The sequence below is a fragment of the Mya arenaria genome, chromosome 3 (assembly GCF_026914265.1).
Source record: "Mya arenaria isolate MELC-2E11 chromosome 3, ASM2691426v1".
In the NCBI taxonomy this organism is placed as follows: domain Eukaryota; kingdom Metazoa; phylum Mollusca; class Bivalvia; order Myida; family Myidae; genus Mya; species Mya arenaria.
In genome coordinates, this window is record NC_069124.1 from 48,443,160 (window position 1) to 48,466,235 (window position 23,076).

General features: G+C 35.0%; 1 protein-coding gene across 1 annotated transcript in view; it reads left to right on the plus strand.

The window, feature by feature from the left end:
• Positions 1-1,137: 1,137 nt before the first annotated feature.
• Positions 1,138-23,076, plus strand: part of LOC128229316 (uncharacterized) — a 29,467-nt gene continuing 7,528 nt past the window's right edge. The window contains exons 1-24 of the mRNA XM_052941170.1: positions 1,138-1,336; positions 4,476-4,697; positions 5,061-5,300; positions 5,826-5,957; positions 6,138-6,269; positions 7,053-7,184; positions 7,342-7,473; positions 7,738-7,869; positions 8,190-8,324; positions 8,612-8,743; positions 11,674-11,811; positions 12,035-12,163; positions 12,532-12,669; positions 12,888-13,025; positions 15,290-15,424; positions 16,102-16,248; positions 16,643-16,781; positions 16,930-17,021; positions 17,165-17,334; positions 17,613-17,700; positions 17,832-17,902; positions 19,412-19,448; positions 19,769-19,866; positions 20,305-20,430. Coding sequence (XP_052797130.1) covers positions 1,273-1,336; positions 4,476-4,697; positions 5,061-5,300; positions 5,826-5,957; positions 6,138-6,269; positions 7,053-7,184; positions 7,342-7,473; positions 7,738-7,869; positions 8,190-8,324; positions 8,612-8,743; positions 11,674-11,811; positions 12,035-12,163; positions 12,532-12,669; positions 12,888-13,025; positions 15,290-15,424; positions 16,102-16,248; positions 16,643-16,781; positions 16,930-17,021; positions 17,165-17,334; positions 17,613-17,700; positions 17,832-17,902; positions 19,412-19,448; positions 19,769-19,866; positions 20,305-20,430 — 3,099 coding nt within the window. The 5' untranslated portion in view covers positions 1,138-1,272. The remainder of the gene's footprint in view (positions 1,337-4,475; positions 4,698-5,060; positions 5,301-5,825; positions 5,958-6,137; positions 6,270-7,052; positions 7,185-7,341; positions 7,474-7,737; positions 7,870-8,189; positions 8,325-8,611; positions 8,744-11,673; positions 11,812-12,034; positions 12,164-12,531; positions 12,670-12,887; positions 13,026-15,289; positions 15,425-16,101; positions 16,249-16,642; positions 16,782-16,929; positions 17,022-17,164; positions 17,335-17,612; positions 17,701-17,831; positions 17,903-19,411; positions 19,449-19,768; positions 19,867-20,304; positions 20,431-23,076) is intronic.

Genomic DNA, 23,076 nt, shown 5'->3' on the forward strand with positions numbered 1-23,076 from the left:
ATTAAACATTATATGCCACACGAACTATCAATTATACAAAGATATAAATGTTTTAATACATATTCGCGGAGTTCGCGACACCAGCAGCATCTAAATGCAGGTACATTGAATACTCTTTTCTCGCATGAAAATTATTCTCAGGTACGCACTTCAGACCCTTGTTTGACCCCTTATTTCTGTGTTCTCTTCTTTACGAAAATGCGAAAATACTTTGAGGACTAGGCGTATTCTGCTCCTTTCTTCGTGATATAGGTAGTATACGTCGGTTTGCTTCTAAGTCGGATAGTTTGTGAACAAAGGGAATATTGCTCTCATTTGGGCGATCTAGATGATATATGTTGGCTAGCTGATTAACCAGATACCTTAGCCATGCATCACCCTTGCATTAATTAAGGGGAGCCGGGATTCGATTCCCGGCCTGGGGGCATGTAAATTTGGTTTGTGGTCACCAAGCCGGATCAGTGGGGGGGGGGTGTTCCGAGTAATCCGGTTTCCCTCACAACACAAGACTTCACTCTCATAAAGCATCATGATAGATACAATGTTGTAATAACTTACACAAAATCGTTTTTAGCATAAGTAAGTTTAAACTTTTAAATTGCATCTTGGACTACAGACAAAGTGTCTCGTTACCGGAAATACGCGTATGAAAATTACTGATATTAATTAGCGAGCGTCAATGTTAATTAAATGCCTCTATTTTAAGTTTTGTGAATATGTGTTACAAACAATATTACAACTCATTTAAAGCAAAGTGCTCTTATCAGTAAGATATTTCAAGCAATTTCCTGTAATGTGACTTCCTTGTTTTTTGAAACAAAAGCGTTGCTTCAAAACTACTTAAATTTCAAATTAAGCATTCGTTGAGTCTTCCAGGATTCATAAAATGGTGTCAATATAAATGAAAACACTTAAAATCAGTAGATCTAATAGCTATACCAAATGATCAAATCGATTCAACATTCATATCATTCTTTAGAAATATAGTACAAATGCAACTATATTACCATACATGATATATACTACAGCCACTTCTGAATCGGCGTTTGAGAAGTTAGCCCTTAACAAGCAGCTATACTTTGTCGTTTCTGAGAGCTTCCTCATTGTTTCTAATAAACAGAAGCAGCTCCGGACCCAACGAATATAACACAGAAGTTGACGCAAAATATATTTACAGAAAACTTCCTCGTATCCTTTCATCTTATCTGAATTGTGTAGAAAGTAAGATTTTAATATTGCAAAGCACACCATATTAAATGTTAAAATAAAATAATGTTCGTCATTTTGGAATGGATAAGTTTTCTCTGCTTGGTATTGCGTGTGGCAGGCGTACCAGGTATGTGCTATACTGTTTATTGTATGTATTTAAATCGAACTACTCTTAGTAAAACAGCCTCAATGGTAGCAAAGCAAATTCGTTATATGGCACATCTTTACATTCACACTCTATTCGCGTTACTTAGATAAACGCATATTGCATCAATTACATTCATATTCCGATGAACGCAATTTATTCCGAATACCTTCAGAATACATCCTTGGAGTCGTTCCAATAAAGGATTTCAGTCGTTACCCCAAAAATCTTAAATCTGTTTAAACGTCACAAATGGCAACATATTGATCTTTTTTATTTCCTTAACATTTTGTTCACTTTGAATGCTTCAGTTTAATTCACCCAAACATGGACCAAATAATGAAACTATGACACAAAGATAATTTCAATTTACGACTTAAATCGACTAAGATCTTTATCAAAACGACCCCTGGATCAGATAAGACGACGTTTGTGATTGGTCAATTGGTCAGATGACGTTTCAATTGCGGTAAAATCATTTTCATAGAAGACGAATCACCTCATGTTTACGAACAATGATATTATAGGTAAACACTTTCTAGTTTGTTGTTGTTAATAAGGTTTTGCAATTACTATTTAGTCTCTTCCTTTTGTACTCATTATGTGATATCAGTTTTAGATCATAATTTATTTGTTATAATAGTAATTGTATCCTATTCATCATTTTTTATTGTATTTTAATGCTGTATTTGTGTATTTTACCTCAATAAATATCAATCAACAAATCAATCAATCAATCAATCAATCAATCAATCAATCAATCAATCATTGAAAACGTATTTCACATCGATGACAGAATTACTTTAATGACGATAATATTTTGAATCAACCTATAGATCTTTATGGTTGTGAATTATGGTGTAACTTAACTGCGTATAGCATGTATATTATTGACAAATTTTAGCATTTCATTGTTATAAATTACAGAGTTTTTATATTTCGGGAGATCTGATATGTGTAAATGGTTGGACTGCAAAATCTTAGCTGCGTTGTGATTGTCAGGAAACTTGTGCTTCTACACAAGATATTGGAGCCTTGATTATAAAAGTACATATCGAAATATTTTTATTCGTAGATATCTGTCATTCATATCTTGTAGCACTACCATAAAGTACGCTTTTTTCAGATATTTGCAACACACTCTGTAAAAATGATCTTCATTCTGTTATTAACAATGGTTTAGTAAATCCGACTACTTTGCCGCGTAAATACGTATGGAAAAGATCTGCCAAGCAATAATTATAAACATACGAGACAGAAATTTGGAGAAATGGAATTATGAAAATCTCTGACTTTGCTCGCTTTACAATTTTACAACCAACTATCACTCAGTCAATTGTGTACAGGACGTCTAATCGTGCTGTTAAAAGAAAGGTCATTGTACGAGGTTGCAAAGCAATGATGTCGCAGCTACCGACTAGTTTCTATATCACTCTGTCAAAACTGCAATGTCCATATCACGGACAAAATTGTTTACCTTATAAATGGATATGCAGCAAAAACTGTATTGCAGACTGAATGTGTGTGCTATTTCGTGCTTCGGCATTAGGTTTGTATCAGAAGTACTTAAATTGGATGAAAACATGTTTACTATGAAACTCATTGTGCACTTTAAGTGACTGTCTGTCATGTCTGTTAATTGTTACACAAATATTTTACTGTTGAATGATGGTGACACCCACTGATCGGGACTTCGTATGGTCAAACGTTATTTCCAATTTAAATTACAAATTGCTGTTTCCTTGAAATGCTTTAAAATTACCCATATATTTTTACATATGTATGCATATCTCCTATCAGGGAGAAATAAAGATTTTGATTGATTCTGATTGATTGAACTGCGCACAATATAGGTTGATGCAAAAAAAATTTAATGATTTAAGTGCAAAAAAGATTGATAATTACGAAAGATTTTTATTAATAGCTACGTGGCCACAAAATCCCGTTGTAAAGAAGCGTTACAATATCATCAGATGAGTTTACTATAAAAATGCATTAATCTTGAAAAAAAGTAATTTGCACCAACCTATAGCGTGCATCTTTAAGGTATATCCGTAGTTATCTTGTTTACAATGTGGTCTTAAACTACGACAATATATAGACCAAACAAATACAAAAATTAACAATTATATCAAGATATATCATTAATCATTACACATAGACGCAAATTATGGAAACACTCATCAGCAATTCTTATAATGCAACAGACATTTATAATGGAACTACAAGTATTTTCCTTATTAAATTATTGATCTTTGAAAAGGAATGTTTTATACAAAGCTTTAAACGTATTTAATGTGGAGGCTTATCGAATTAGAACTGGAATAGAACTCCAAACTTCGTTGGATAAGCAAGTAAATGATCTCTTATCATTATTGGTTTTGTAGCATAGTAAACCTATATATTTGTGGATGAAGACCTTAATGAGTATTTTGTTTACCTTGTAAATGAAATAACTTAACTTAAATATTTTGTCGTGTGTCCAAGAAAATATTTGAAGATAGTAAGACACATGAAATCTACATCTGTGTTACCAACATATTTCTTTAAATAAATGACCAGCCGGCGTAAGAAGAGGTCTTTGTAAATTATTTTAACATTTTATTTCTGAATTATGGATATTTTAATTTCATATGATTTTATAACCCTGTTCCATATTATGAATCAGCAGTACATTGTAGATAATAAATAGCGTTTTCATGTCTAAGTTTAAAACATAACTGATTCTTTTGAGAAGAGTAATTTTACATTTTACATGAATCTTTGTTTATTTGAGCTTTCCAGTTGAACTGATCATCAATAATTACACTGATACCCATATGGCTAGAGACTTATTCAAGCGTTGTATTCTTCATTACCAACGCCATTATTGTGATTTGGTTCGATTTAAAACAACTAGAAACTATTTAGATTTACCAGGGGAAGAATTAACGGATTGTTATTGCAGCAGCAAGAATTAAGGCAACTGCATAAACATCGTTTGGCAAATATAAATGAACTTCGGTTTCATAATATCCAGTACCGTTAGGGTCAAGTGATAAAACAAAGACAATTTTCATTGTTCAAATATAGTAAATTGTTATGGATCATCACTCTTTCTGATTTTTCTTTCAAATGTTAGGCGATATTGCACACGATAAAGGGGCGATTGCAAGGCATTTGGACAATATTGCTAAACCAAACCAACGGTATGCTGAACTGGCTGTGGACGACGACCCCAACACTTGCAGCTCTACAGACTTTGCAACAAGTTCCAGAACGGAACCACCTTGGTGGCGTATTTGGTTCCCGAACAGTTTCAGTTTCTCGAACATCGAATTGACCATCAATAAAACTACGCTACGTAAGTATGACAAAGTAGGAATTCTATCCCCCCCCCAAAAAAAAAAAATAATAATAATAAATAAAAAAAATAATAAAATGGTTTGGTTAGAGTTACGTCATTTTCAAAAATAGGTAAGGTAGGTATCCATTTTTAGGCTTTAAATAAGAATATTTTTGTCGTCATTTGAAATTGTGTTAAAGTAACCTTCTGTATAAAGATTTAAAGGTTTTCAAATACACATAAAAACACCCGAACCAAATGTATTTTTAGGCCTAATTAAATAATTACTCATTCGTCAAAATAGTTTTGGAAGACATAAAATTGGTTTATTCTTTAGTTTATAAGGACAGACTTTTATGTTAAATGTTCTTGTTTTTTCAGAGTATTTATGTAATGTTTCGGTTTCTGTTACAAACATGACTGAAACTGAAAGCAAAGATAAAAAACATTGGCTTACAGATGACCTTTGTTACCAGGGCGATGGTTTTAAGCTATCCAAGGATAGCGACTACGCCATCATTAGGTTCTATTGTATATCCCTGCCATTTGGAAACACCATAAAGATTACTCTTGGTTCGAATAAGAGTCAACTAGAAATCTGTGATGTCAATATAAACCAAGGTATGAACTATTTTGAATATGTTCTTTCTAATCTATTTTTTTTCTAACATGTATTGAAAGCGTCTCTTTTGTCACTAGAAGTATTGTCAAGAAGCCGTTCATTTAGATAAACCATACTTATTAGAGTAACATTTTACGTTAGGTTCACAACAGAATCACGTTCCAACGTTCACAATGTAAATTGTAGACATACCTAAGTAAATTCTACATTGGAAAAACACGCAAAAAATGCTAAAGATAACTGTGTCGTAAACAATATGGTTAATAGTAAGTACGATTCAATGCGTTGTACTCAGCGATATCCAATTTACAAGTTCTTGACTTAGAAATATATTACATCAGTAGTAAGATTCAATGCGAGGTACTAAGCCATATCCATTTTACAAAATTCAATTGTATCATTTGGTGTCGTCTAGTTCCATTGAATAATAAACATGTACGTTTGTATATTTCATAGAATAAAACGGCAAGAAGTTGCCATAGTATTACCATTCTTTAACGAAATAGCATTCCCTTTTTGTACAGCTTGTGATAACAACACATTTGGTTCTAACTGTTCAATCACATGCAATGAACATTGTACTGGACTATGTGACAGTGTAAATGGGACCTGTAGCGTGTGTTCTCCAGGATATAAAGGACAGTTCTGCAATGAAAGTACGTTTTGTGTTATTAACAAGGTCATGTGCTACGTTTATAAAATGGCGTTCGTTAATAAATGTGTTATTCTAATTTGTTTTCCAATTAAACAAGTAAAGCGAAAGGTGCTGATGGTCATATTCTTGATAATGGCTATTTAAAAGGTCCCAATCAATGTCTGATTTCCATTTTTTCTAGCCTGCAGAAACTTTACATATGGTCAAAATTGTTCCCGAAGATGCAACGAATCCTGTTTAGTTCCTTGTAACAAGATTAACGGGAGCTGCCTTAAATGTGTTCCTGGACTTAAGGGACCGTATTGCGACGAACGTACGTCTTCACCATTAATATAGCAATACTCTAATTGGCATCACTTGGCACTATGATCATCGTGTTAATGTTGTTATATGTATCATTTCCTGTAAAAAAAAAAATTACATTCATAACAATTATATTTAAACTTGAATTACCCTACCCCATTTAAGAAATGATTAAAAACGACATCAACAGAGAGACAAGCAAAATAAATAATATTTCATTTATTTTTCAATATTTTGGTATCAGAGTAACAAAGAATAGTTTTGTCTTCAGAAATAATACATTTCTTATCACATCACCAACAAATTAGTACAAAATAGCCATGAGATTACCATTTTAGCATATTACTGTTTTAATCGCATACAAATTAGAACATCGACATTTAAAAGCATTGATGACATGTTCTTTTTTGATAATTGACTTTAGCCTTTTGGAAACACTACGCCAAATAATAAAAGGTATTGCCGTCTCCTTTAGATAAATAGAATTTGAAATTCCAAACAACCTATTCCAGCCGTGCTGCAAGTAATAAAATTTTCAAAGAAACTAATATGTATGTAAAGAAATTTATTAAATGAAAATACGATATAAATTTCTGTAAAATATGTTAGCTTTTAAACAAACTTTTGTGCTTCTAGAGGGATTCGAACCTATACCTCAAATCCTTATAAAATTAGACTATTTTGTAACAATGATTTTCTGTGTAATTTAATTGTTAAATACATGATTCATGATATATATATACCTAAATATCATAACATTATGTTTTGTGATAACCCATTAACGCCTGTATAGTTTGCGACAACGGAACATTTGGACAGGATTGTTCCCGAAACTGTAGCAAGCAGTGCACTGGACCTTGTAACAAGGAAGACGGGACTTGTAGTTCATGTCAACCTGGCTATCAGGGGGATTCCTGCAACAAAAGTATTGAACTGGGCTTCTTTGTGCATTGATATTTATTTAAAATTTCTCACATTCTTAAACTCTTTCTTATGTCTGTAAATATTTATTATTCCTTTTATAGTTTGCGCCATTACAGTTTTATTTTGTCTGCAAATTATAATTGTTTCAAATTCTTTAGCTTGCGACAAAAACACATACGGCCAAAATTGTACCAACAACTGCAGCAAACACTGCTCTGAACCTTGTAACAACGTGAACGGTTCATGTGGAACTTGCAAGCCCGGCTATAAGGAACAGTTTTGTAACAAACGTGAGTTACCTAACTGATTGATAATATAAATCTATCTCGGTTACGAAAAATACACCACGATTTTAGTTATTTTAGTTGTTTAAAATTTAAGTCGTTTATTCTGTGTAAAATAGTAGTGTTTTTTTTTATTTATGTGTCTGTTTCGCGTGCAAGGTAGCCATGCAATGGTATTAGATAAGGGTGAACGTTTTCGTATTTGGCCTGTATCTTTAGATTTGTTCGACTTTACACACGTAAAGAATATTCTCTCATATCAAATCGCAGCCTGTGACAATAACACGTATGGCCAGAACTGTGCGAAGCTATGCAGCGATCATTGTGTTGGACCTTGTAACAATATTGACGGAAACTGTACTACATGTAAACCTGGATTTGAGGGGCCATTCTGCAACGAATGTAAGCATACAGCAAAATGAGTAATGATTTATAGACTTAAAGCTTCAATGTATTTTTACCTGATCGTGCCAAGATGGTAACCTATATAACACGGCATTATTCCATAATTAATGTTATGTAAGAGTTTGCTGCTAGCCTTTTTCTTCTTTTTGGGTCAAGTTACTCTTAGATTTGATTGCGTTAAGTACATTGTATTATTATGATTATAGGTATGATTCATTGACAAAGCATAAGATATGCTTAGGCATTTTCTCTTTTATGTCCGAAATAAGAGCAAATTAGTTCTTTGATTAGTATTATGTCTACCCTATTAACTGCAGCCTGTGCAATAAATAAGTGGGGAATGAACTGTAACAAAACCTGCGGCCAGTGTGCTACTAAAGAATGCAACTCTTACAACGGCTCCTGTGAAATGGGATGTAAAGCTGGTTACCAGCTAAAAACTTGCCAAGAACGTATGTATGCAGATCCAAAATCACATGGAATAGAATAGTTAAATTATATATGTTGTCGATGTGCATTTTATTGTTATAGATGATAAATTTTGTTAATTCATAACGCTATCATGTGATGTTGAACTAAGTGGAGAGTTTATATTTAAACGCCTTGTATTGACAACAATGTGTTAAGATTAATTCCTTTATGTCTCAAGAGCATTTTAAAAATTGAATCTTATTAAGTCGTAAAATAAACAAAACTATCGAAGTTTTATACTTCCCTTTAACTGCAGCATTCATTTTAGCTTGTGATGATCTGTCATTCGGCGTGAACTGCAGTGGCACATGCAATTCAACTTGCAAAGGCCCCTGTAACAAGACTAATGGCATGTGTCTGGACTGTCAAAGCGGATGGAATGGTTCTTATTGTGACAAAGGTATTTTATATATTTGTTCTTTTGGTTCTTTGTCTTAACTAAAACTTTCTTGTGAACCCTAAGTAGTTGTGTTAAACTAAAGCATTAGCTACATCGAGAATAATGATTTATTTCAATAATGTATTTTCATTTTTTCCAAACTTCTTTCTTAAAATGGAATGTCGTTTGCGCATCATGTTTGATAATTTATGACAATTCATTTATCCATGATTACATAGCAACTATAACTTCGTCCCTAATTTTCGACTGCATTCAACGGTCCGATCGCTAAAAGATACTTTAATGAGTTTAAAAGTTCCTCATTATATATGATTTGTAACGGTAACGAGTTGAAATAAGAATCATAGGCCAGTTGGCATATTGAAACGTAAATTATGCCTGTTATTTCAAGAATAATTAGGTATGACGCCATGTCTGTGACGTTAAGTGAAGGTATACACAATGCGCCATACTTTTTCTTAGTTGTAAACATATGTTACAACATCTTACGCATGGTCAGTAATGCTTCTTGAATAACAAGCGTAGGTTCACCCCTGATTAAAACCCGAGTTTATTTTTATACATTGTATATTGTCCTGCAATTTCGGTATCAAAAGGTTAAGTAATTATTTCAGACACATTACCTGGAAAATGATTATATAGTGCCAATGAGGTACGAGTCCATTTAAGAATGACAAAGTGTTTTTACAATCAGCTAGATTACTAGTTCAAATCTGTCCACATATACAAAATGATTAACAAGTAATCATCATAGGTGTGTTTTTACTTCACTGCTATCTTGTAGGACGATTGGCTTATATACTACTACTATGTAGTAAAATGACACCATGGCATTACCAATATCGTTTATTTTGTAATGCAAAATTCAGCAGCCTTATATTTTTTGCACAGTTCAATATTTTTTTTCTTAAACATATATTACTCTTTAGGGAAGGCATTTCATGGGCACATGATGCATCTTGTCATTCTAAAATGCCTTCCAGCATTTTTAGTGGTGTTTAGCTTGGACCAGCTCAAAACCAAATAATAGGGGTTGAAAAGAATTTGGTTTAGGAGTTAAAACGTCTTTAATATGGTTATTAAAATATTTCAACTAGGGGTTGAAAGGCCTTTGATATAGTAAAAAAGTCCAAACAGGTAGGGGTTGGAAAGTCTTTGAAATTGGGGTTTAAAAGTCTAAGGGTTGAAAACTGAAAAGTATTCGTTTTTAGAAGGGTTGAAAAGCCTCTGGGGGTTGAAAGGTCCTGCTCCCCTGCAGAACAGTGTGTATGAAATAAGCTATTATCTTAGGTAAAACATTTCATATGGCTTTCCATCAAATAATTACATCTTCATTAAAAATCAAGACAATGGTACATTTTTTGTGTAAAGGTACTGACAACCGATATAACATTTTCAAGCGTAAAACTGAGTATAGCTTTGGTCAATGAGCTTTGGTCCCAAAATGAATAAGTTCTTAGTCGTTTTTTCACCACATCTTAATCGGTTAAAAATGGCGTCTGAGGAGACGAAAAGTGTAAAGATATTTAAAAATTGGAATTTGTGTCACTGGTTGAGTTAGAATACTTCAGGTAATTTTTTATCTGATTTATTGCATTCAAATTCATTAAAAGATGCTTAAATCTTATCGCAAAGATATCGGCACATAAGTGTTAGCTTGGAATTGGATGGATACAATGTCAGGACACAGGTAAACAATAAATAAAACTTCAAATATAGTCCTAAATAAATAAAACAAAAAAGGTATTTTTTAAGAGATTTAGGAAAGTTGAAATGTTTTCCCATTAAATTTTATTGACAGAACCTCCGATTGGATTAAGCCCATTGCCAATTTTACCAATTGGAAGATTCCAATGGGACAATGTTCCAATTGGAGTTTTTCAATTTCCTGACTTTTCCCACATTGAACCGTGGGAAATATCCAATTGGAAAAAATTGGTCAACGGGATTGTTTTTTACAAAAAAATGATAAAAAGTACTATAAACGCACTTTTTCTAGAAAACATTTTAACCATTAATGATAATGATTGTTATTTATCACTAATTTCTTTTTTGAAAATATGGGAGAATTTTCCAACAAAAAATGTTGGACTGATTTTCTAATTGGAAAAACCATTTTCACTACTTAATCCGGATGCTGTTAATTATTATATAACTACAACGCCGAAAAATTTAACAAAAGCAAATATATTTCTGAGGGCCTAAAACCGCGCGATGCGGCATATTTCATGCAGTGATACGTACCATAACTTTCACAATCCCCGACATTACCTATAGTGATTCAAATATGTTATCATCAACATAATCTACTACTACTACTACTACTACTACTACTACTACTACTACTACTACTACTACTACTACTACTACTACTACTACTACTACTACTACTACTACTACAACTTCTATTACTACTACTACTTCTACTACTACTACTACTATTACTACTACTACTGCTACTACTGCTACTACAACTTCTACTACTACTACTACTACTACTACTACTACTACTACTACTACTACTACTACTACTACTACTACTACTACATCTATTACTACTACTACTACTACTACTACTACTACTACTACTACTACTACTACTACAACTACTACTACTACTACTACTACTACCACTACTGCAGCTTCTACTACTACAGCTACTACTACTACTACTACTACTTCTACTACTACTACTACTACTACTACTACTACTACTACTACTACTAGTAGTAGTAGTAGTAGTAGTAATAGCTGTAGTAGTAGTATTACTACTACTACTACTACTACTACAGCTATTACTACTACTACTACTAGTAGTAGTAGTAGTAGTAGTTGTAGTAGTAGTAGTAGTAGTAGTAGTAGTAGTAGTAGTAGTAGTAAGTACAAGTATAATAAAGTAGTTGTTTCATTAAATGCTTTCTGTATTTCAGAGTGTCCAGGCGGTTACTACGGTTCACGCTGCATACATGGTTGTGGATACTGTTTAAATGGGACCTGTGACAGGGTATCGGGCAACTGTTTGACAGGCTGCAAACCTGGATATCAACATACGCCACTATGTTATGATGGTACTTTACTTTGTGCATTTGTGCTTTAAAACACTGTGTATCCATTCCTAAATCAGTACTTAACAGATTGCATACAACTTAATAACATTACTAACGTGTTAATTCACTAGAACATATTACGGTTTGGGTTAGACCATTGACTAGCATTACTCAATCTATAAACAATATGACGTGTTATTTGTGTGCATATAATGAATTCAAATAAATGTATGTTTCGTTTCAGCGTGTCCCAACGGTACATTTGGTTTGAATTGCTCCCAAAACTGTAGTGAGCATTGTGAACGTACATGTGACCATGTGGACGGCAATTGCTCATGTCAAAAGGGATACCAGCTGCCAATGTGTATTAATGGTAGTGTTCATACATATATTTTCTGCTATTTTAATCATTTGCCCAGTATGCGTGCTAATACATCAGCTTTGTCAAGAATAAAACAACGGTGACAATATGAGGTTGCTTACAAGTAAGTATGGAAGCAAACAGGCATCTTTCTAGAATTTTAAGCGTGTCTGTTCTGATGTGAGGTCTATGTATTGCCATAGTCTTGGTGCCCTAGTCGTCCGCAGCAGCGTGAAAACCGTTGATATTTGACATAGCCTGTACACCGTGAAACTTAGTACACATACTCGCAATAACGAAACGGACAGGAACAGTTGGTCGAGTAATCCAACTGAACCTCGGCAATGGCATTCGTATAATTATTTAAATTGTATGGCTAGAATGTGAGCTGGGAACATGGGGGAAAAACTGCAGTCAAACGTGTGGAGGTTGCCATTCCGAAAACTGTAACAAGACCACTGGCCAGTGCCTAAGTGGATGTAAACCTGGATATAAAATAACATCGGACTGCATGGAAGGTAAGTAAATACTTTTATTTGTCAGCATTTTTTAAAAATATTTTCTTAATTATTAGTATCATATTAGGCGTTATGTGCGTAGACGTTTTGTTAAACGTAAATGGTGGTTGAGGCTAAACAACGCAACCTATGCAGTTCTTAAAAGGTGCGCGTAGTGGTGAAGCCTTTATCAAATTAATTCGGAAACCAAAAATTTTATGCCTCCACATCATTTCTAGAATGTGATGCCGGTAAATATGGTAACAATTGCTCCGGAACATGTAGCAAAAATTGTGAAGATCCAAAGACCTGTAACAAAACAAATGGCTTCTGTGCTTCTTGCGAGCCGGGTTGGCGAAGACCAAAGTGTAATGACAGTAAGGAAACGTTATTTTGATTTTCATTTAGTAAATAAAACACCATATACTAACTCAATTTTCATTCCAGATATAAATGTTATATTTTAAGGCGGTATCACAATATATTGTTAAAAGAAAAACATTGAACAAACAAATAAAAATGTTCAATGATTTTAAGGACAAGTACGTTTTTTAAATACAATAAAAAACTTAACGTCTATGACCACTCCAGATTTCAAAAGGAAACAAGGCTGTATCATAATTATGTTTGTATTAATCAATCATAAATAAGTTGCAAAAGTCGATGAGTATACCGTTGAACAACACGAGTCATGCTGTTAAAGAGCCTTGTGCTGTTTTGTATAGTTGGACTATTCTAGCTATATAGACATTTGTTACCTTACTGGATTATCTCCGAATAGTGGGAGCGTCTTATCAACGGTCGTAGCGTAAATCGTAATCGTAAACGCATCGTAACACCATGTTACGATTTTCCGAGCGTCTTACTAAGAATCGTAAGTAATAGTAACGTTACGATTTCGTAACTTGCGATGGTAACTTTACGATTGGGTTAGCCTTGTCGTAAGTATATTAAAAATGGCCGCCCTGTTCGTTGCGAGGAGACAAAATGCCCGACGACCGCGAGTTTTTAAGGAAAGGGTGGTCGCTATCGCCGATGTGCCCGATTGGGAATGCGTTGGGCGTTACAGGTTGACGAAAGACGCCATTTTACGGCTGGAGGCAGCACAGCACGCTGATTTGGAGCCTTCCACGAATAGAACTATGTCAGTGTCATCAATGACGAAGGTATATTATAATTTAAAAAATGTTTGTTTTTTAAGAAACGGGTCTTCAAACTGTATATAGTGGTATCTCTCCGTTATATTATTATGTAAAAGTATAATGTAACCTTTTTATCTTTTTACTGTACCATCCAGTGACCTTGACCTAACTTGTCAGTGAAAAGAAAGTAAACATCACAAGTTCAACTAGTTTAAAGTTGGGCGGTTTAACATTAAATATGTTTATACCTGAAATGATGTGCTTATTCAAGAAGGAATTAAAATATTTCTTGTCATCGTACTAAAACTTTACTACAGTAACATACGTTTGAGTTAATATGTCACAGTTCACTGTCTTCAGATCAAGAGTTGAAACATGAAAGTTTAATATTAAACACTGTTTTAATTATTAAGTGTATGTGTTTGATGGATATTGATAAACGCCTATGCATTTATCTTATGGACATATCATGACACCAAGATGGAGGCAAACACAGGAAAAAGTGGCGTTATTGAACAAAATACTATGTTGAAAGTGGAAATTCTGTGGAGTAGATCTAAAAGCTTTTCCACGAAAAAACATGTTTTACTATGAACATGATTTCTCATGGTTATGCATGTACTACAGATGGAACATAAAACTATGTCATAACTGAAAGGAAAATGATAACTGTTTTCAATTAAAGTAATGCACCAGTCAATTGTAACCACGCCCCCCCCCCCAGGTCTGGGGTATACATCAGGGAAATGAACCGTGGTTTTACCTTTCAGGTGGCCCCGCAGTGCCGGGTGAATGCGGTAGTTTGTATTCGCTTTAAATATAGCGGGGAATGGGCCTTACCTAGTGTCCCTGGGGTGCAGGAGCATTTGGGGGGAATTTTACCATCTGTTTGTCCCTCTGTTTTTAGCCGGGTTGGCTGGACCAAAAGTCAAAGTCCTTGCTATTCGCATGTTTTTGTATATGGCAATGTATATATCAATTACTCTCATTTAATTTTAAATGTGATAGAAATATCATCGAGACTTCAGTTGACATTTCCACTATTTGTCCTCGAACATCACATATTAAGTTTACCTATCACTTTGAATTTACTTTACATGAAAAGGACTTACATTTCAGCCGCTTCCTTCCATGATACAGACTGGGTAGTCTTCGCGGACATAATCATGTCGATTAAAGCATTTCGCTCTAATTCAGTCCAATTCTGTGACCTTTTTCTTGATGTCGCCATTTGGATTGTTTACAGACGATAACGATTTTGCTGTAAAACCTCCTTTTTGAAGATCAAAACAAGTCCGCATGCGTACTATTCTGTTTACGACATCGTAGGTTACGATCTACTATCGAATTTACGATGCGCTTGATAAGACAGTCGCAACTTAAAATCGCAAGTTTCGTAACTTGTGTTTACGATCGTTAAATACGATACGATTAACTATTGTTGATAAGACGCTCACAGTGTCATTTGGATCATATTGATATTGTACTTAACTCTTCAGGTTGTCCAGACTTATGGTATGGTCAGAATTGTCAGGAAACGTGTGGATACTGTGCAGGTGCTACGTGTAATAAAACGGATGGTCATTGTAATGCATGCTTACCAGGCTACAAAAATGATGAACGATGCAAAACCGGTTGGTTTAATTTGTAATTTACGTGGGGGGGGGGAGGTCTAAAAGTTTATATCACTTTCGTAAATAGCGGTTTTACCTAAAATGAAACGGATACGCAGGCGTTTGCGTATTTTTCAATAAATAATTCATGACAGTTGTCATGCAATTTAGTGTTCAAGATAGTCGTTATGCTTATGCAATTAAGTGCATGCCTTGTACAATGTCACGTGGTTTCTTCTACCGTTTGAATCTGTCCTATGTAACGAAGAATTCTGTTATAAAACAAATGATTAAGAACACAGAAAATACGTTCTGTAACAAAGCTGTATGTGTTTAAGACCAACAGAAAGTGATGTAGAACATAAACAATGTGTTCGGTAACAATGCATTTTGTGCATACGGGTTACATCACATACTATAGATCAAAAACAATACGCTCTGTAACAAAGCATTCCGTGTATTAGACTAACAGCAAATGAAATTGAAAACAAACAATACGTTTAGTAACAAAGATTCAGTGTCTAAGGTTAAAAGCAAATGATAAAAACCCAAACAATACGTACGATTTAACAACGCTTTCAATTAAGGCTAATAGCAAATGCTATAGCGCACAAACAAAACAAAAAAGTAAAACTGTCTCAAAAGATATGCGATTTCAAATAAGTACATTGATACATGTTTATTACTCGTTTATACAGAATGCGAGGCTGGTAGTCACGGTGTCGACTGCCAGGAGCGGTGTGGAATGTGCGCCGAAGACAAAGTGTGTCACCCAGGGAATGGGACCTGTCCACTAGGCTGCAAGATGGGGTTTTCTGGAGAAGGATGCACACAGAAACTGAAAGGTAGTAACCGTGATGTATTTTACTTATTAATAAAAATATTATGACATAAAATGTATAGCAAATGATATATCAGACTGGGTGTGTTGAGGCTTGAATTCTACTATTGTTGATAATATACTTTTTGTCATATCTAGAACAAGGCGAAGGCATTGCATTAAGAAACTCATTTAGACTTCGTTCATATATTCATAATTCTAAAAATGTGTAGCAGCTATAATTACAACGTTTAATCCACGCTTCTCTGTAACGTATGCATAACTGTTTCAAGCGATTTGGAACGTTGAATTGCTTTCGTTTGCTTTTCTGCTTCATTATATCATGTTCGAGTATATCATTCAATTGCATTATAAGGTGTTTGTTTGTTTTTATGTGTTGTAAAATAATATTTTGTCAGCGCCCTCGGAGCCTTATACAGTGGCTTTAGGTGTAGGTGGTGGGGTATTGGTCCTCACTATCATTGCTGCGGTAGTCGTTGTGCTGGTTATGAGAAAACGGAAAGCCGCTAAAAGCCAGAAGAACCTTCCAGCAAATATGTAAGTTGCAACTAATTTGGGAAAGATGTCTTTTACTTTTAGATTTAAATCTACCAGGAATTGGTAACTGTCGATTCCATATAATTTAGTCTTAAATGAATGAAATTTATGTTTTAAGTTCAGTTTTAACGCAGAACATACTTAACAGAACACAGAAGTCTGCAGAAATACAACATCTTGGAACAAGTAAGGCCCCTAAAAAGTCAACTGATGGTGTTGAAGAGTCAATGAAGAAACAGGGTAATGTTTTGTTTGCAAGGTATTTGGTGAATGTATTAAATCAACTGGGTATCTGAAAGCATATTATTACAAATAAATAAAAGATGCTATGTTTTTATTTTGTAAAAGCCTGTCAGCTAAATTTTGACCATATCTCACCTAAGATAAGAGCCTTCCCGTGGCACCTACGGAAGACCCTAGCGTTGTACAGGAACCCACGTACGGAAACATGATGGATGAAGAGGGACCCCGGAAACCCGTGACCTTGTCTCACCTTCTAAGCTATATAGTCACCAAGTCTGCTGACCAAACATATTTCAGAAATGAATACGCGGTGACCTTTCCGTTACGTTATGTAGATTTAAGCTTCACTATCGTTAAAAAATATGTTGAATTTTTAACAAAAACTCAATATTTATGGTAAAAAGTACCGCATGTAAGGAGAGCCTGATCATTTGTAATAAACCATGAAGTTAATAAAGCAGAGTAAAACTAATTAATAAGAGGAAGCCATTAAAGTCATTGGCATTTTGATGGTAACTCCTTCCTATTAAATTGAGTTTTTTCTTAAAACTTGCCTTTTATTTGAAAGCAAAAATGTTACATTTGAAGGCAATTCCAACCGGCATGATTCACCCAGCAACCGCTGCGAGAGACCCGGCGAATGCTGGCAAGAGTAGATACAAGAACCTGTATGCATGTGAGTTATTTTCAATTGTGAAACCCAAAACGTTGCTATTATAAAGTTAATTTCTGTGGTCAAACGTTTCGTCCTTTTTTAGGTACAGCATGGTAAACAATAAAAACATTATTCCAATTGCGATATTTCAGACGATCACTCAAGGGTACATCTGAAGAAACAGCAAGGAGGAACGGACTATATCAACGCTTGTTATATTCAGGTACAGTATAGACTTAATTCAAATACAGTACAGACTATATCGATGTTTGTGTTCCATGGAGGTACAATATGAACAAAATCGATACTTGCCTCATTCCTGTACAATACAGACTGCATTGATACATGTCTCGTTTCGATACAGTACTGATTGCACCGATACTTGCCTCATTCCGATACAGTACTGACTGCATCGATACTTGCCTCATCCCGATACAGCACGGACTGCGTCGATACTTCCCTCCTTTCGATACAGCACGAACTTCGTCGATACTTGCCTCATTCCGATACAGCACGAACTTCGTCGATACTTGCCTCATTCTGATACAGTACTGACTGCATCGATACTAGCCTCATTCCGATATAGCACGGATTGCGTCGATAATTGCCTCATTCCGGTTCAATTCGAACTGCATCGATACTTGCCTCATTCCGATATAGCACGGACTGCGTCGATAATTGCCTCATTCCGGTATAATTCGGACGGCATTGATTCTTGCCTCATATCGATACAGTACAGACTACATCGATACTTGCCTCATTCCGATACAGTACTGAGTGCATCGATACTTGCCTCATTCCGATATAGCACGGACTGCGTCGATAACTGCCTCATTCCGATATAGCACGAACTTCGTCGATACTTGCCTCATTCCGATACAGTACTGACTGCATCGATACTTGCCTCATTCCGATATAGCACGGACTGCGTCGATAACTGCCTCATTCCGATATAGCACGAACTTCGTCGATACTTGCCTCATTCCGATACAGTACTAACTGCATCGATACTTGCCTCATTCCGATACAACACGGACTGCATCGATACTTGCCTCATTCCGATACAGCACGAACTGCATCGATACTCACCTCATTCAGATACAGCACGAACTTCGTCGATACTTGCCTCATTCCGATACTGTCCTGACTGCATCGATACGTGCCTCATTCCGATACAGCACAAACTTCGTCGATACTTGCCTCATTCCGATACAGTACAGACTGCATCAATACTTGCCTCATTCCGATACAGCACGGACTGCATCGATACTTGCCTCATTCCGATACAGCACGAACTTCGTCGATACTTGCCTCATTCCGATACAGTACTGACTGCATCGATACTTGCCTCATTCTGATACAGCACGAACTTCGTCGATACTTGCCTTATTCCGATACAGCACGGACTGCATCGATTCTTGCCTCATATCGATACAGTACTGACTGCATCGATACTTTCCTCATTTCGATATAGCTCGGACTGCATCGATTCTTGCCTCATTCCGATACAGTACTGACTGCATCGATACTTGCCTCAGATCGATACAGTACAGACTACATCGATACTTGTTTCATAAGTGTACAATATTGACTATATTGATTCTTGTTTCATTCAGGTTAAGTACGGCCTGTATCCGCACTTGTTCCATTCAGATGAATATATTTATTTTCTTAAATGGCTCTGCAAAATATTTTTTAATTTTAATTAACATTGGAATGAACTTTTTTAAAGGGATATTCCGGAAGGCCAGAGTACATTGCTTCACAAGGTATTTGTAAACAGATATCATCACTATTCTGTTTATTTTATAAATAAGTTAAGTATACTACCGGCAACATTTTTTATGTTCAAATAATTGTACTTTTCCATAAATCGCTTTGAAAACATATCTGAATGTAAAAAAGAAAACTTAATAAATCTTAAAATAATTATACATGCCCCCGTTGTTTCTTTGACGATAGTCGGAAATATAAAACAAATATGTAAGATTAGATGATTGTATATGACTAATTAATATCAATTCATTTTCCTGTTTTGGTTTCACTGATTAATTATAATTCGAAGAATTTCGACACTCTATCCGTGCAGGTCCTATGGACGCTATGATCGAAGACTTTATTCGGATGATCTGGGAAAAAGACGTCATCACGGTCGTTATGGTGACAAACCTCGTCGAGCTGGGAAAAGTAAGTGTCAACGAGCATGTAGAAATTTAGAAACCATTCAAATTGTGTCAACTCGCGCTTAGCTATAGCAAAGCATTAATCAACACACTACTTTCTGAAAGTGTCTTAGTTTTAGCCAGTAATGTGTCAAACATTCTCTGTGCTTTAAGAATATATTTTTGTCGCGGAATCATGCCCCGGAGTTTTAGCAGGATAAGCATGCATATCGACACATCTCGTATTGGAGTATATTGTGTCTCTTGTAATAAAGCTTCTAAAGAATGGTATGCCCGCACGGTATAATTTTGCTATGGTAAGGGTCTTTGACTGTTGCGATGAATCACATCGTAGAGAAGAAACGATGAAGAAGCATATTGGTAAATCAATTGCGTACATTCAATTTATTTCATCCATAAAGATTGCTTACGGTAACAGTATACGTGATATAACCTTTTTCAGATCAAATGCCTGCAGTATTGGGGGGAGGTAAATGTGGAGAAGGAGATCGGTATGTTTGTGGTGGTGCTTACGGCAGAGCAGGAGAAAAGCGACTTCGTCGTCAGGGATCTAAAAGTGTTCAAGAAGGTGGGTGGGTTGATTTTGGTTTATTTTAGATATGACTTTATACCTGTCTTCGAAGAATCGGTGGGTATATTGCTTTGTACATATCGGTCAATCCGTCCGTAGGTAGACCAGATGTGTCGAATTAATTACTAGAGAATGCTCGGGCCTAAGGTTCTCGAGCTTATTATGGACGTTGGCCATGACCTTAAGATGACCCCTATTGATTGTTTGGTCAGTCGGTCACGGTCGTGGTAGCCTTGAGCACAAACGCTTGCCTGAATGATAACTAGAGTATTTATGCTTGGTCCTGAGGAACCGAAACCGAAGAAAGCCTGAAAATAGAACTTCTGAAACTAAATATGTCAGTCATCGACAGGTATCATCTGCTGTTTCCCGAACCTGATATAACAGAGAAGGTAAGGGAAGCAGTGTTTGCATACCTGTCGGGAATAAACTACCTAAACAAAATTTAATACCACACAAAACAAAAGGTTCTATAAGAAATAGGGTCTAAATAGCACAGCACTTATTAAACAACATATGCAAAACATGTTCATTGTATACGCCGTGTACCTGTTGTTGGGACCCTTTTTGAAAAGGGTGGTAATACAATGACTGTTTTAACATCAATAATAAGCACAAAGCATAAATAATAATCTTCAAAAAATAAAAAAGCATGTTCATTGTATACGCCGTGTACCTGTTGTTGGGGCCCTTATCAAAAGGGTGGTAATACAATGACTGCTTTAACATCCCAAGGAAGCAAAAAACATACATTAATAATAACTTGAGAAATAAAACAAAATAAAATAAAAAGCACGTTCATTGTATACGCCGTGTACCTGTTGTTGGGGCCCTTATCAAAAGGGTGGTAATACAATGACTGCTTTAACATCCCAAGGAAGCAAAAAACATACATTAATAATAACTTGAGAAATAAAACAAAATAAAATAAAAAGCACGTTCATTGTATACGCCGTGTACCTGTTGTTGGGGCCCTTTTTTAAAAGGGTGGTAATACAACGACTGCTTTAACATCCCAAGAAAGCAAAAAAACATATATTAATAATAACTTGAGAAATAAAACAAAATAAAATAAAAAGCACGTTCAATGTATACGCCGTGTACCTGTTGTTGGGGCCCTTATCAAAAGGGTGGTAATACAATGACTGCTTTAACATCCCAAGGAAGCAAAAAACATACATTAATAATAACTTGAGAAATAAAACAAAATAAAATAAAAAGCACGTTCATTGTATACGCCGTGTACCTGTTGTTGGGGCCCTTATCAAAAGGGTGGTAATACAATGACTGCTTTAACATCCCAAGGAAGCAAAAAACATACATTAATAATAACTTGAGAAATAAAACAAAATAAAATAAAAAGCACGTTCATTGTATACGCCGTGTACCTGTTGTTGGGGCCCTTTTTTAAAAGGGTGGTAATACAACGACTGCTTTATCATCCAAAAGAAACAGAAAGCATAAATAATTTCTTTTTTTTCTAAGTAAAATATAAAGCACGTTCATTGTATACGCCGTGTACCTGTTGTTGGGGCCCTTTTCAAAAGGGTGGTAATACAATGACTGCTCAAACATCCTAATGAAGCTTAGAAAATAATTCCCTATAAGTAAAACTTTATCTTAGTGAGGGGCATCACGATCCCCTCCGGCGCCTTGCTTAGAGATACGTTCATTACAAACAACAAATATGGCAGGTTTACCTGACAACTACAAACACATTATATTATATTGAACAAGAATGAGCATAGAGGGAACGAAACGATAACCGGCACCTTAAGCGACACACACGATAGTGATTCACACGATGAACGAAATACTAAGCTAACAGCCAAATGTATATAGAATATTTATTGTTTTACATTTTTTACCTTTTGGAATTACCGAAACATACGAATGGAATTCATGGATTTAAGCAGGTTATTTGGAACGATGAATACCAAATCGACTATCCATTATTATCAAGTCCGGTAAACAAACATTTCATTCCTGGAGTTATGAGATGAACGCGTATAAATTGGATCTCTACTACTTTTAGTAGCTATAAATTACTGATTTTCAATCTACATTATGGTGACAAAACATTTCTTTTCTTTTCTTCTTTCGTTTTCACATGAAAGGATGAGGTATTAAGGAGTATGATGATATACATCGATTTAACCATAAATTATTAAATGCAAGTCACCATAACCTAAAACGAAACCAAATTATTTTTCGGGCGAAGTTGTCAAGAAAGAAAACCAATATCGGTATAAACTGTATAAAGACATTTTGAGTTAACAATTCTACCGATTTAAACCGTTACATCCATAATGCTATTAGAAGTCCATGATGATTTTACATGCTATGGTGATGGTGTTGTAATATAACGCTTCTGGTCCAGGTTTATTGTTAGGAAAAACAGTTTTTGATCCTAGCCCTAATTCATTCATTCACTTAAATATATTGAAATTTTGAAAATATACATGGTTACGACCTATTGATAAAAAAAGAGAAGGCACTGGACCAGGGGCTACATACCTGTATATAGAAAGTATACTATGTATTTTTTTTATCCCGCACATACATATTAAAATGGAAAAAATCGGGCGCAGGCAAAAAAAAAAAAAAAAAAAAAAAAAAAACCTATATTATTAATCATTATTA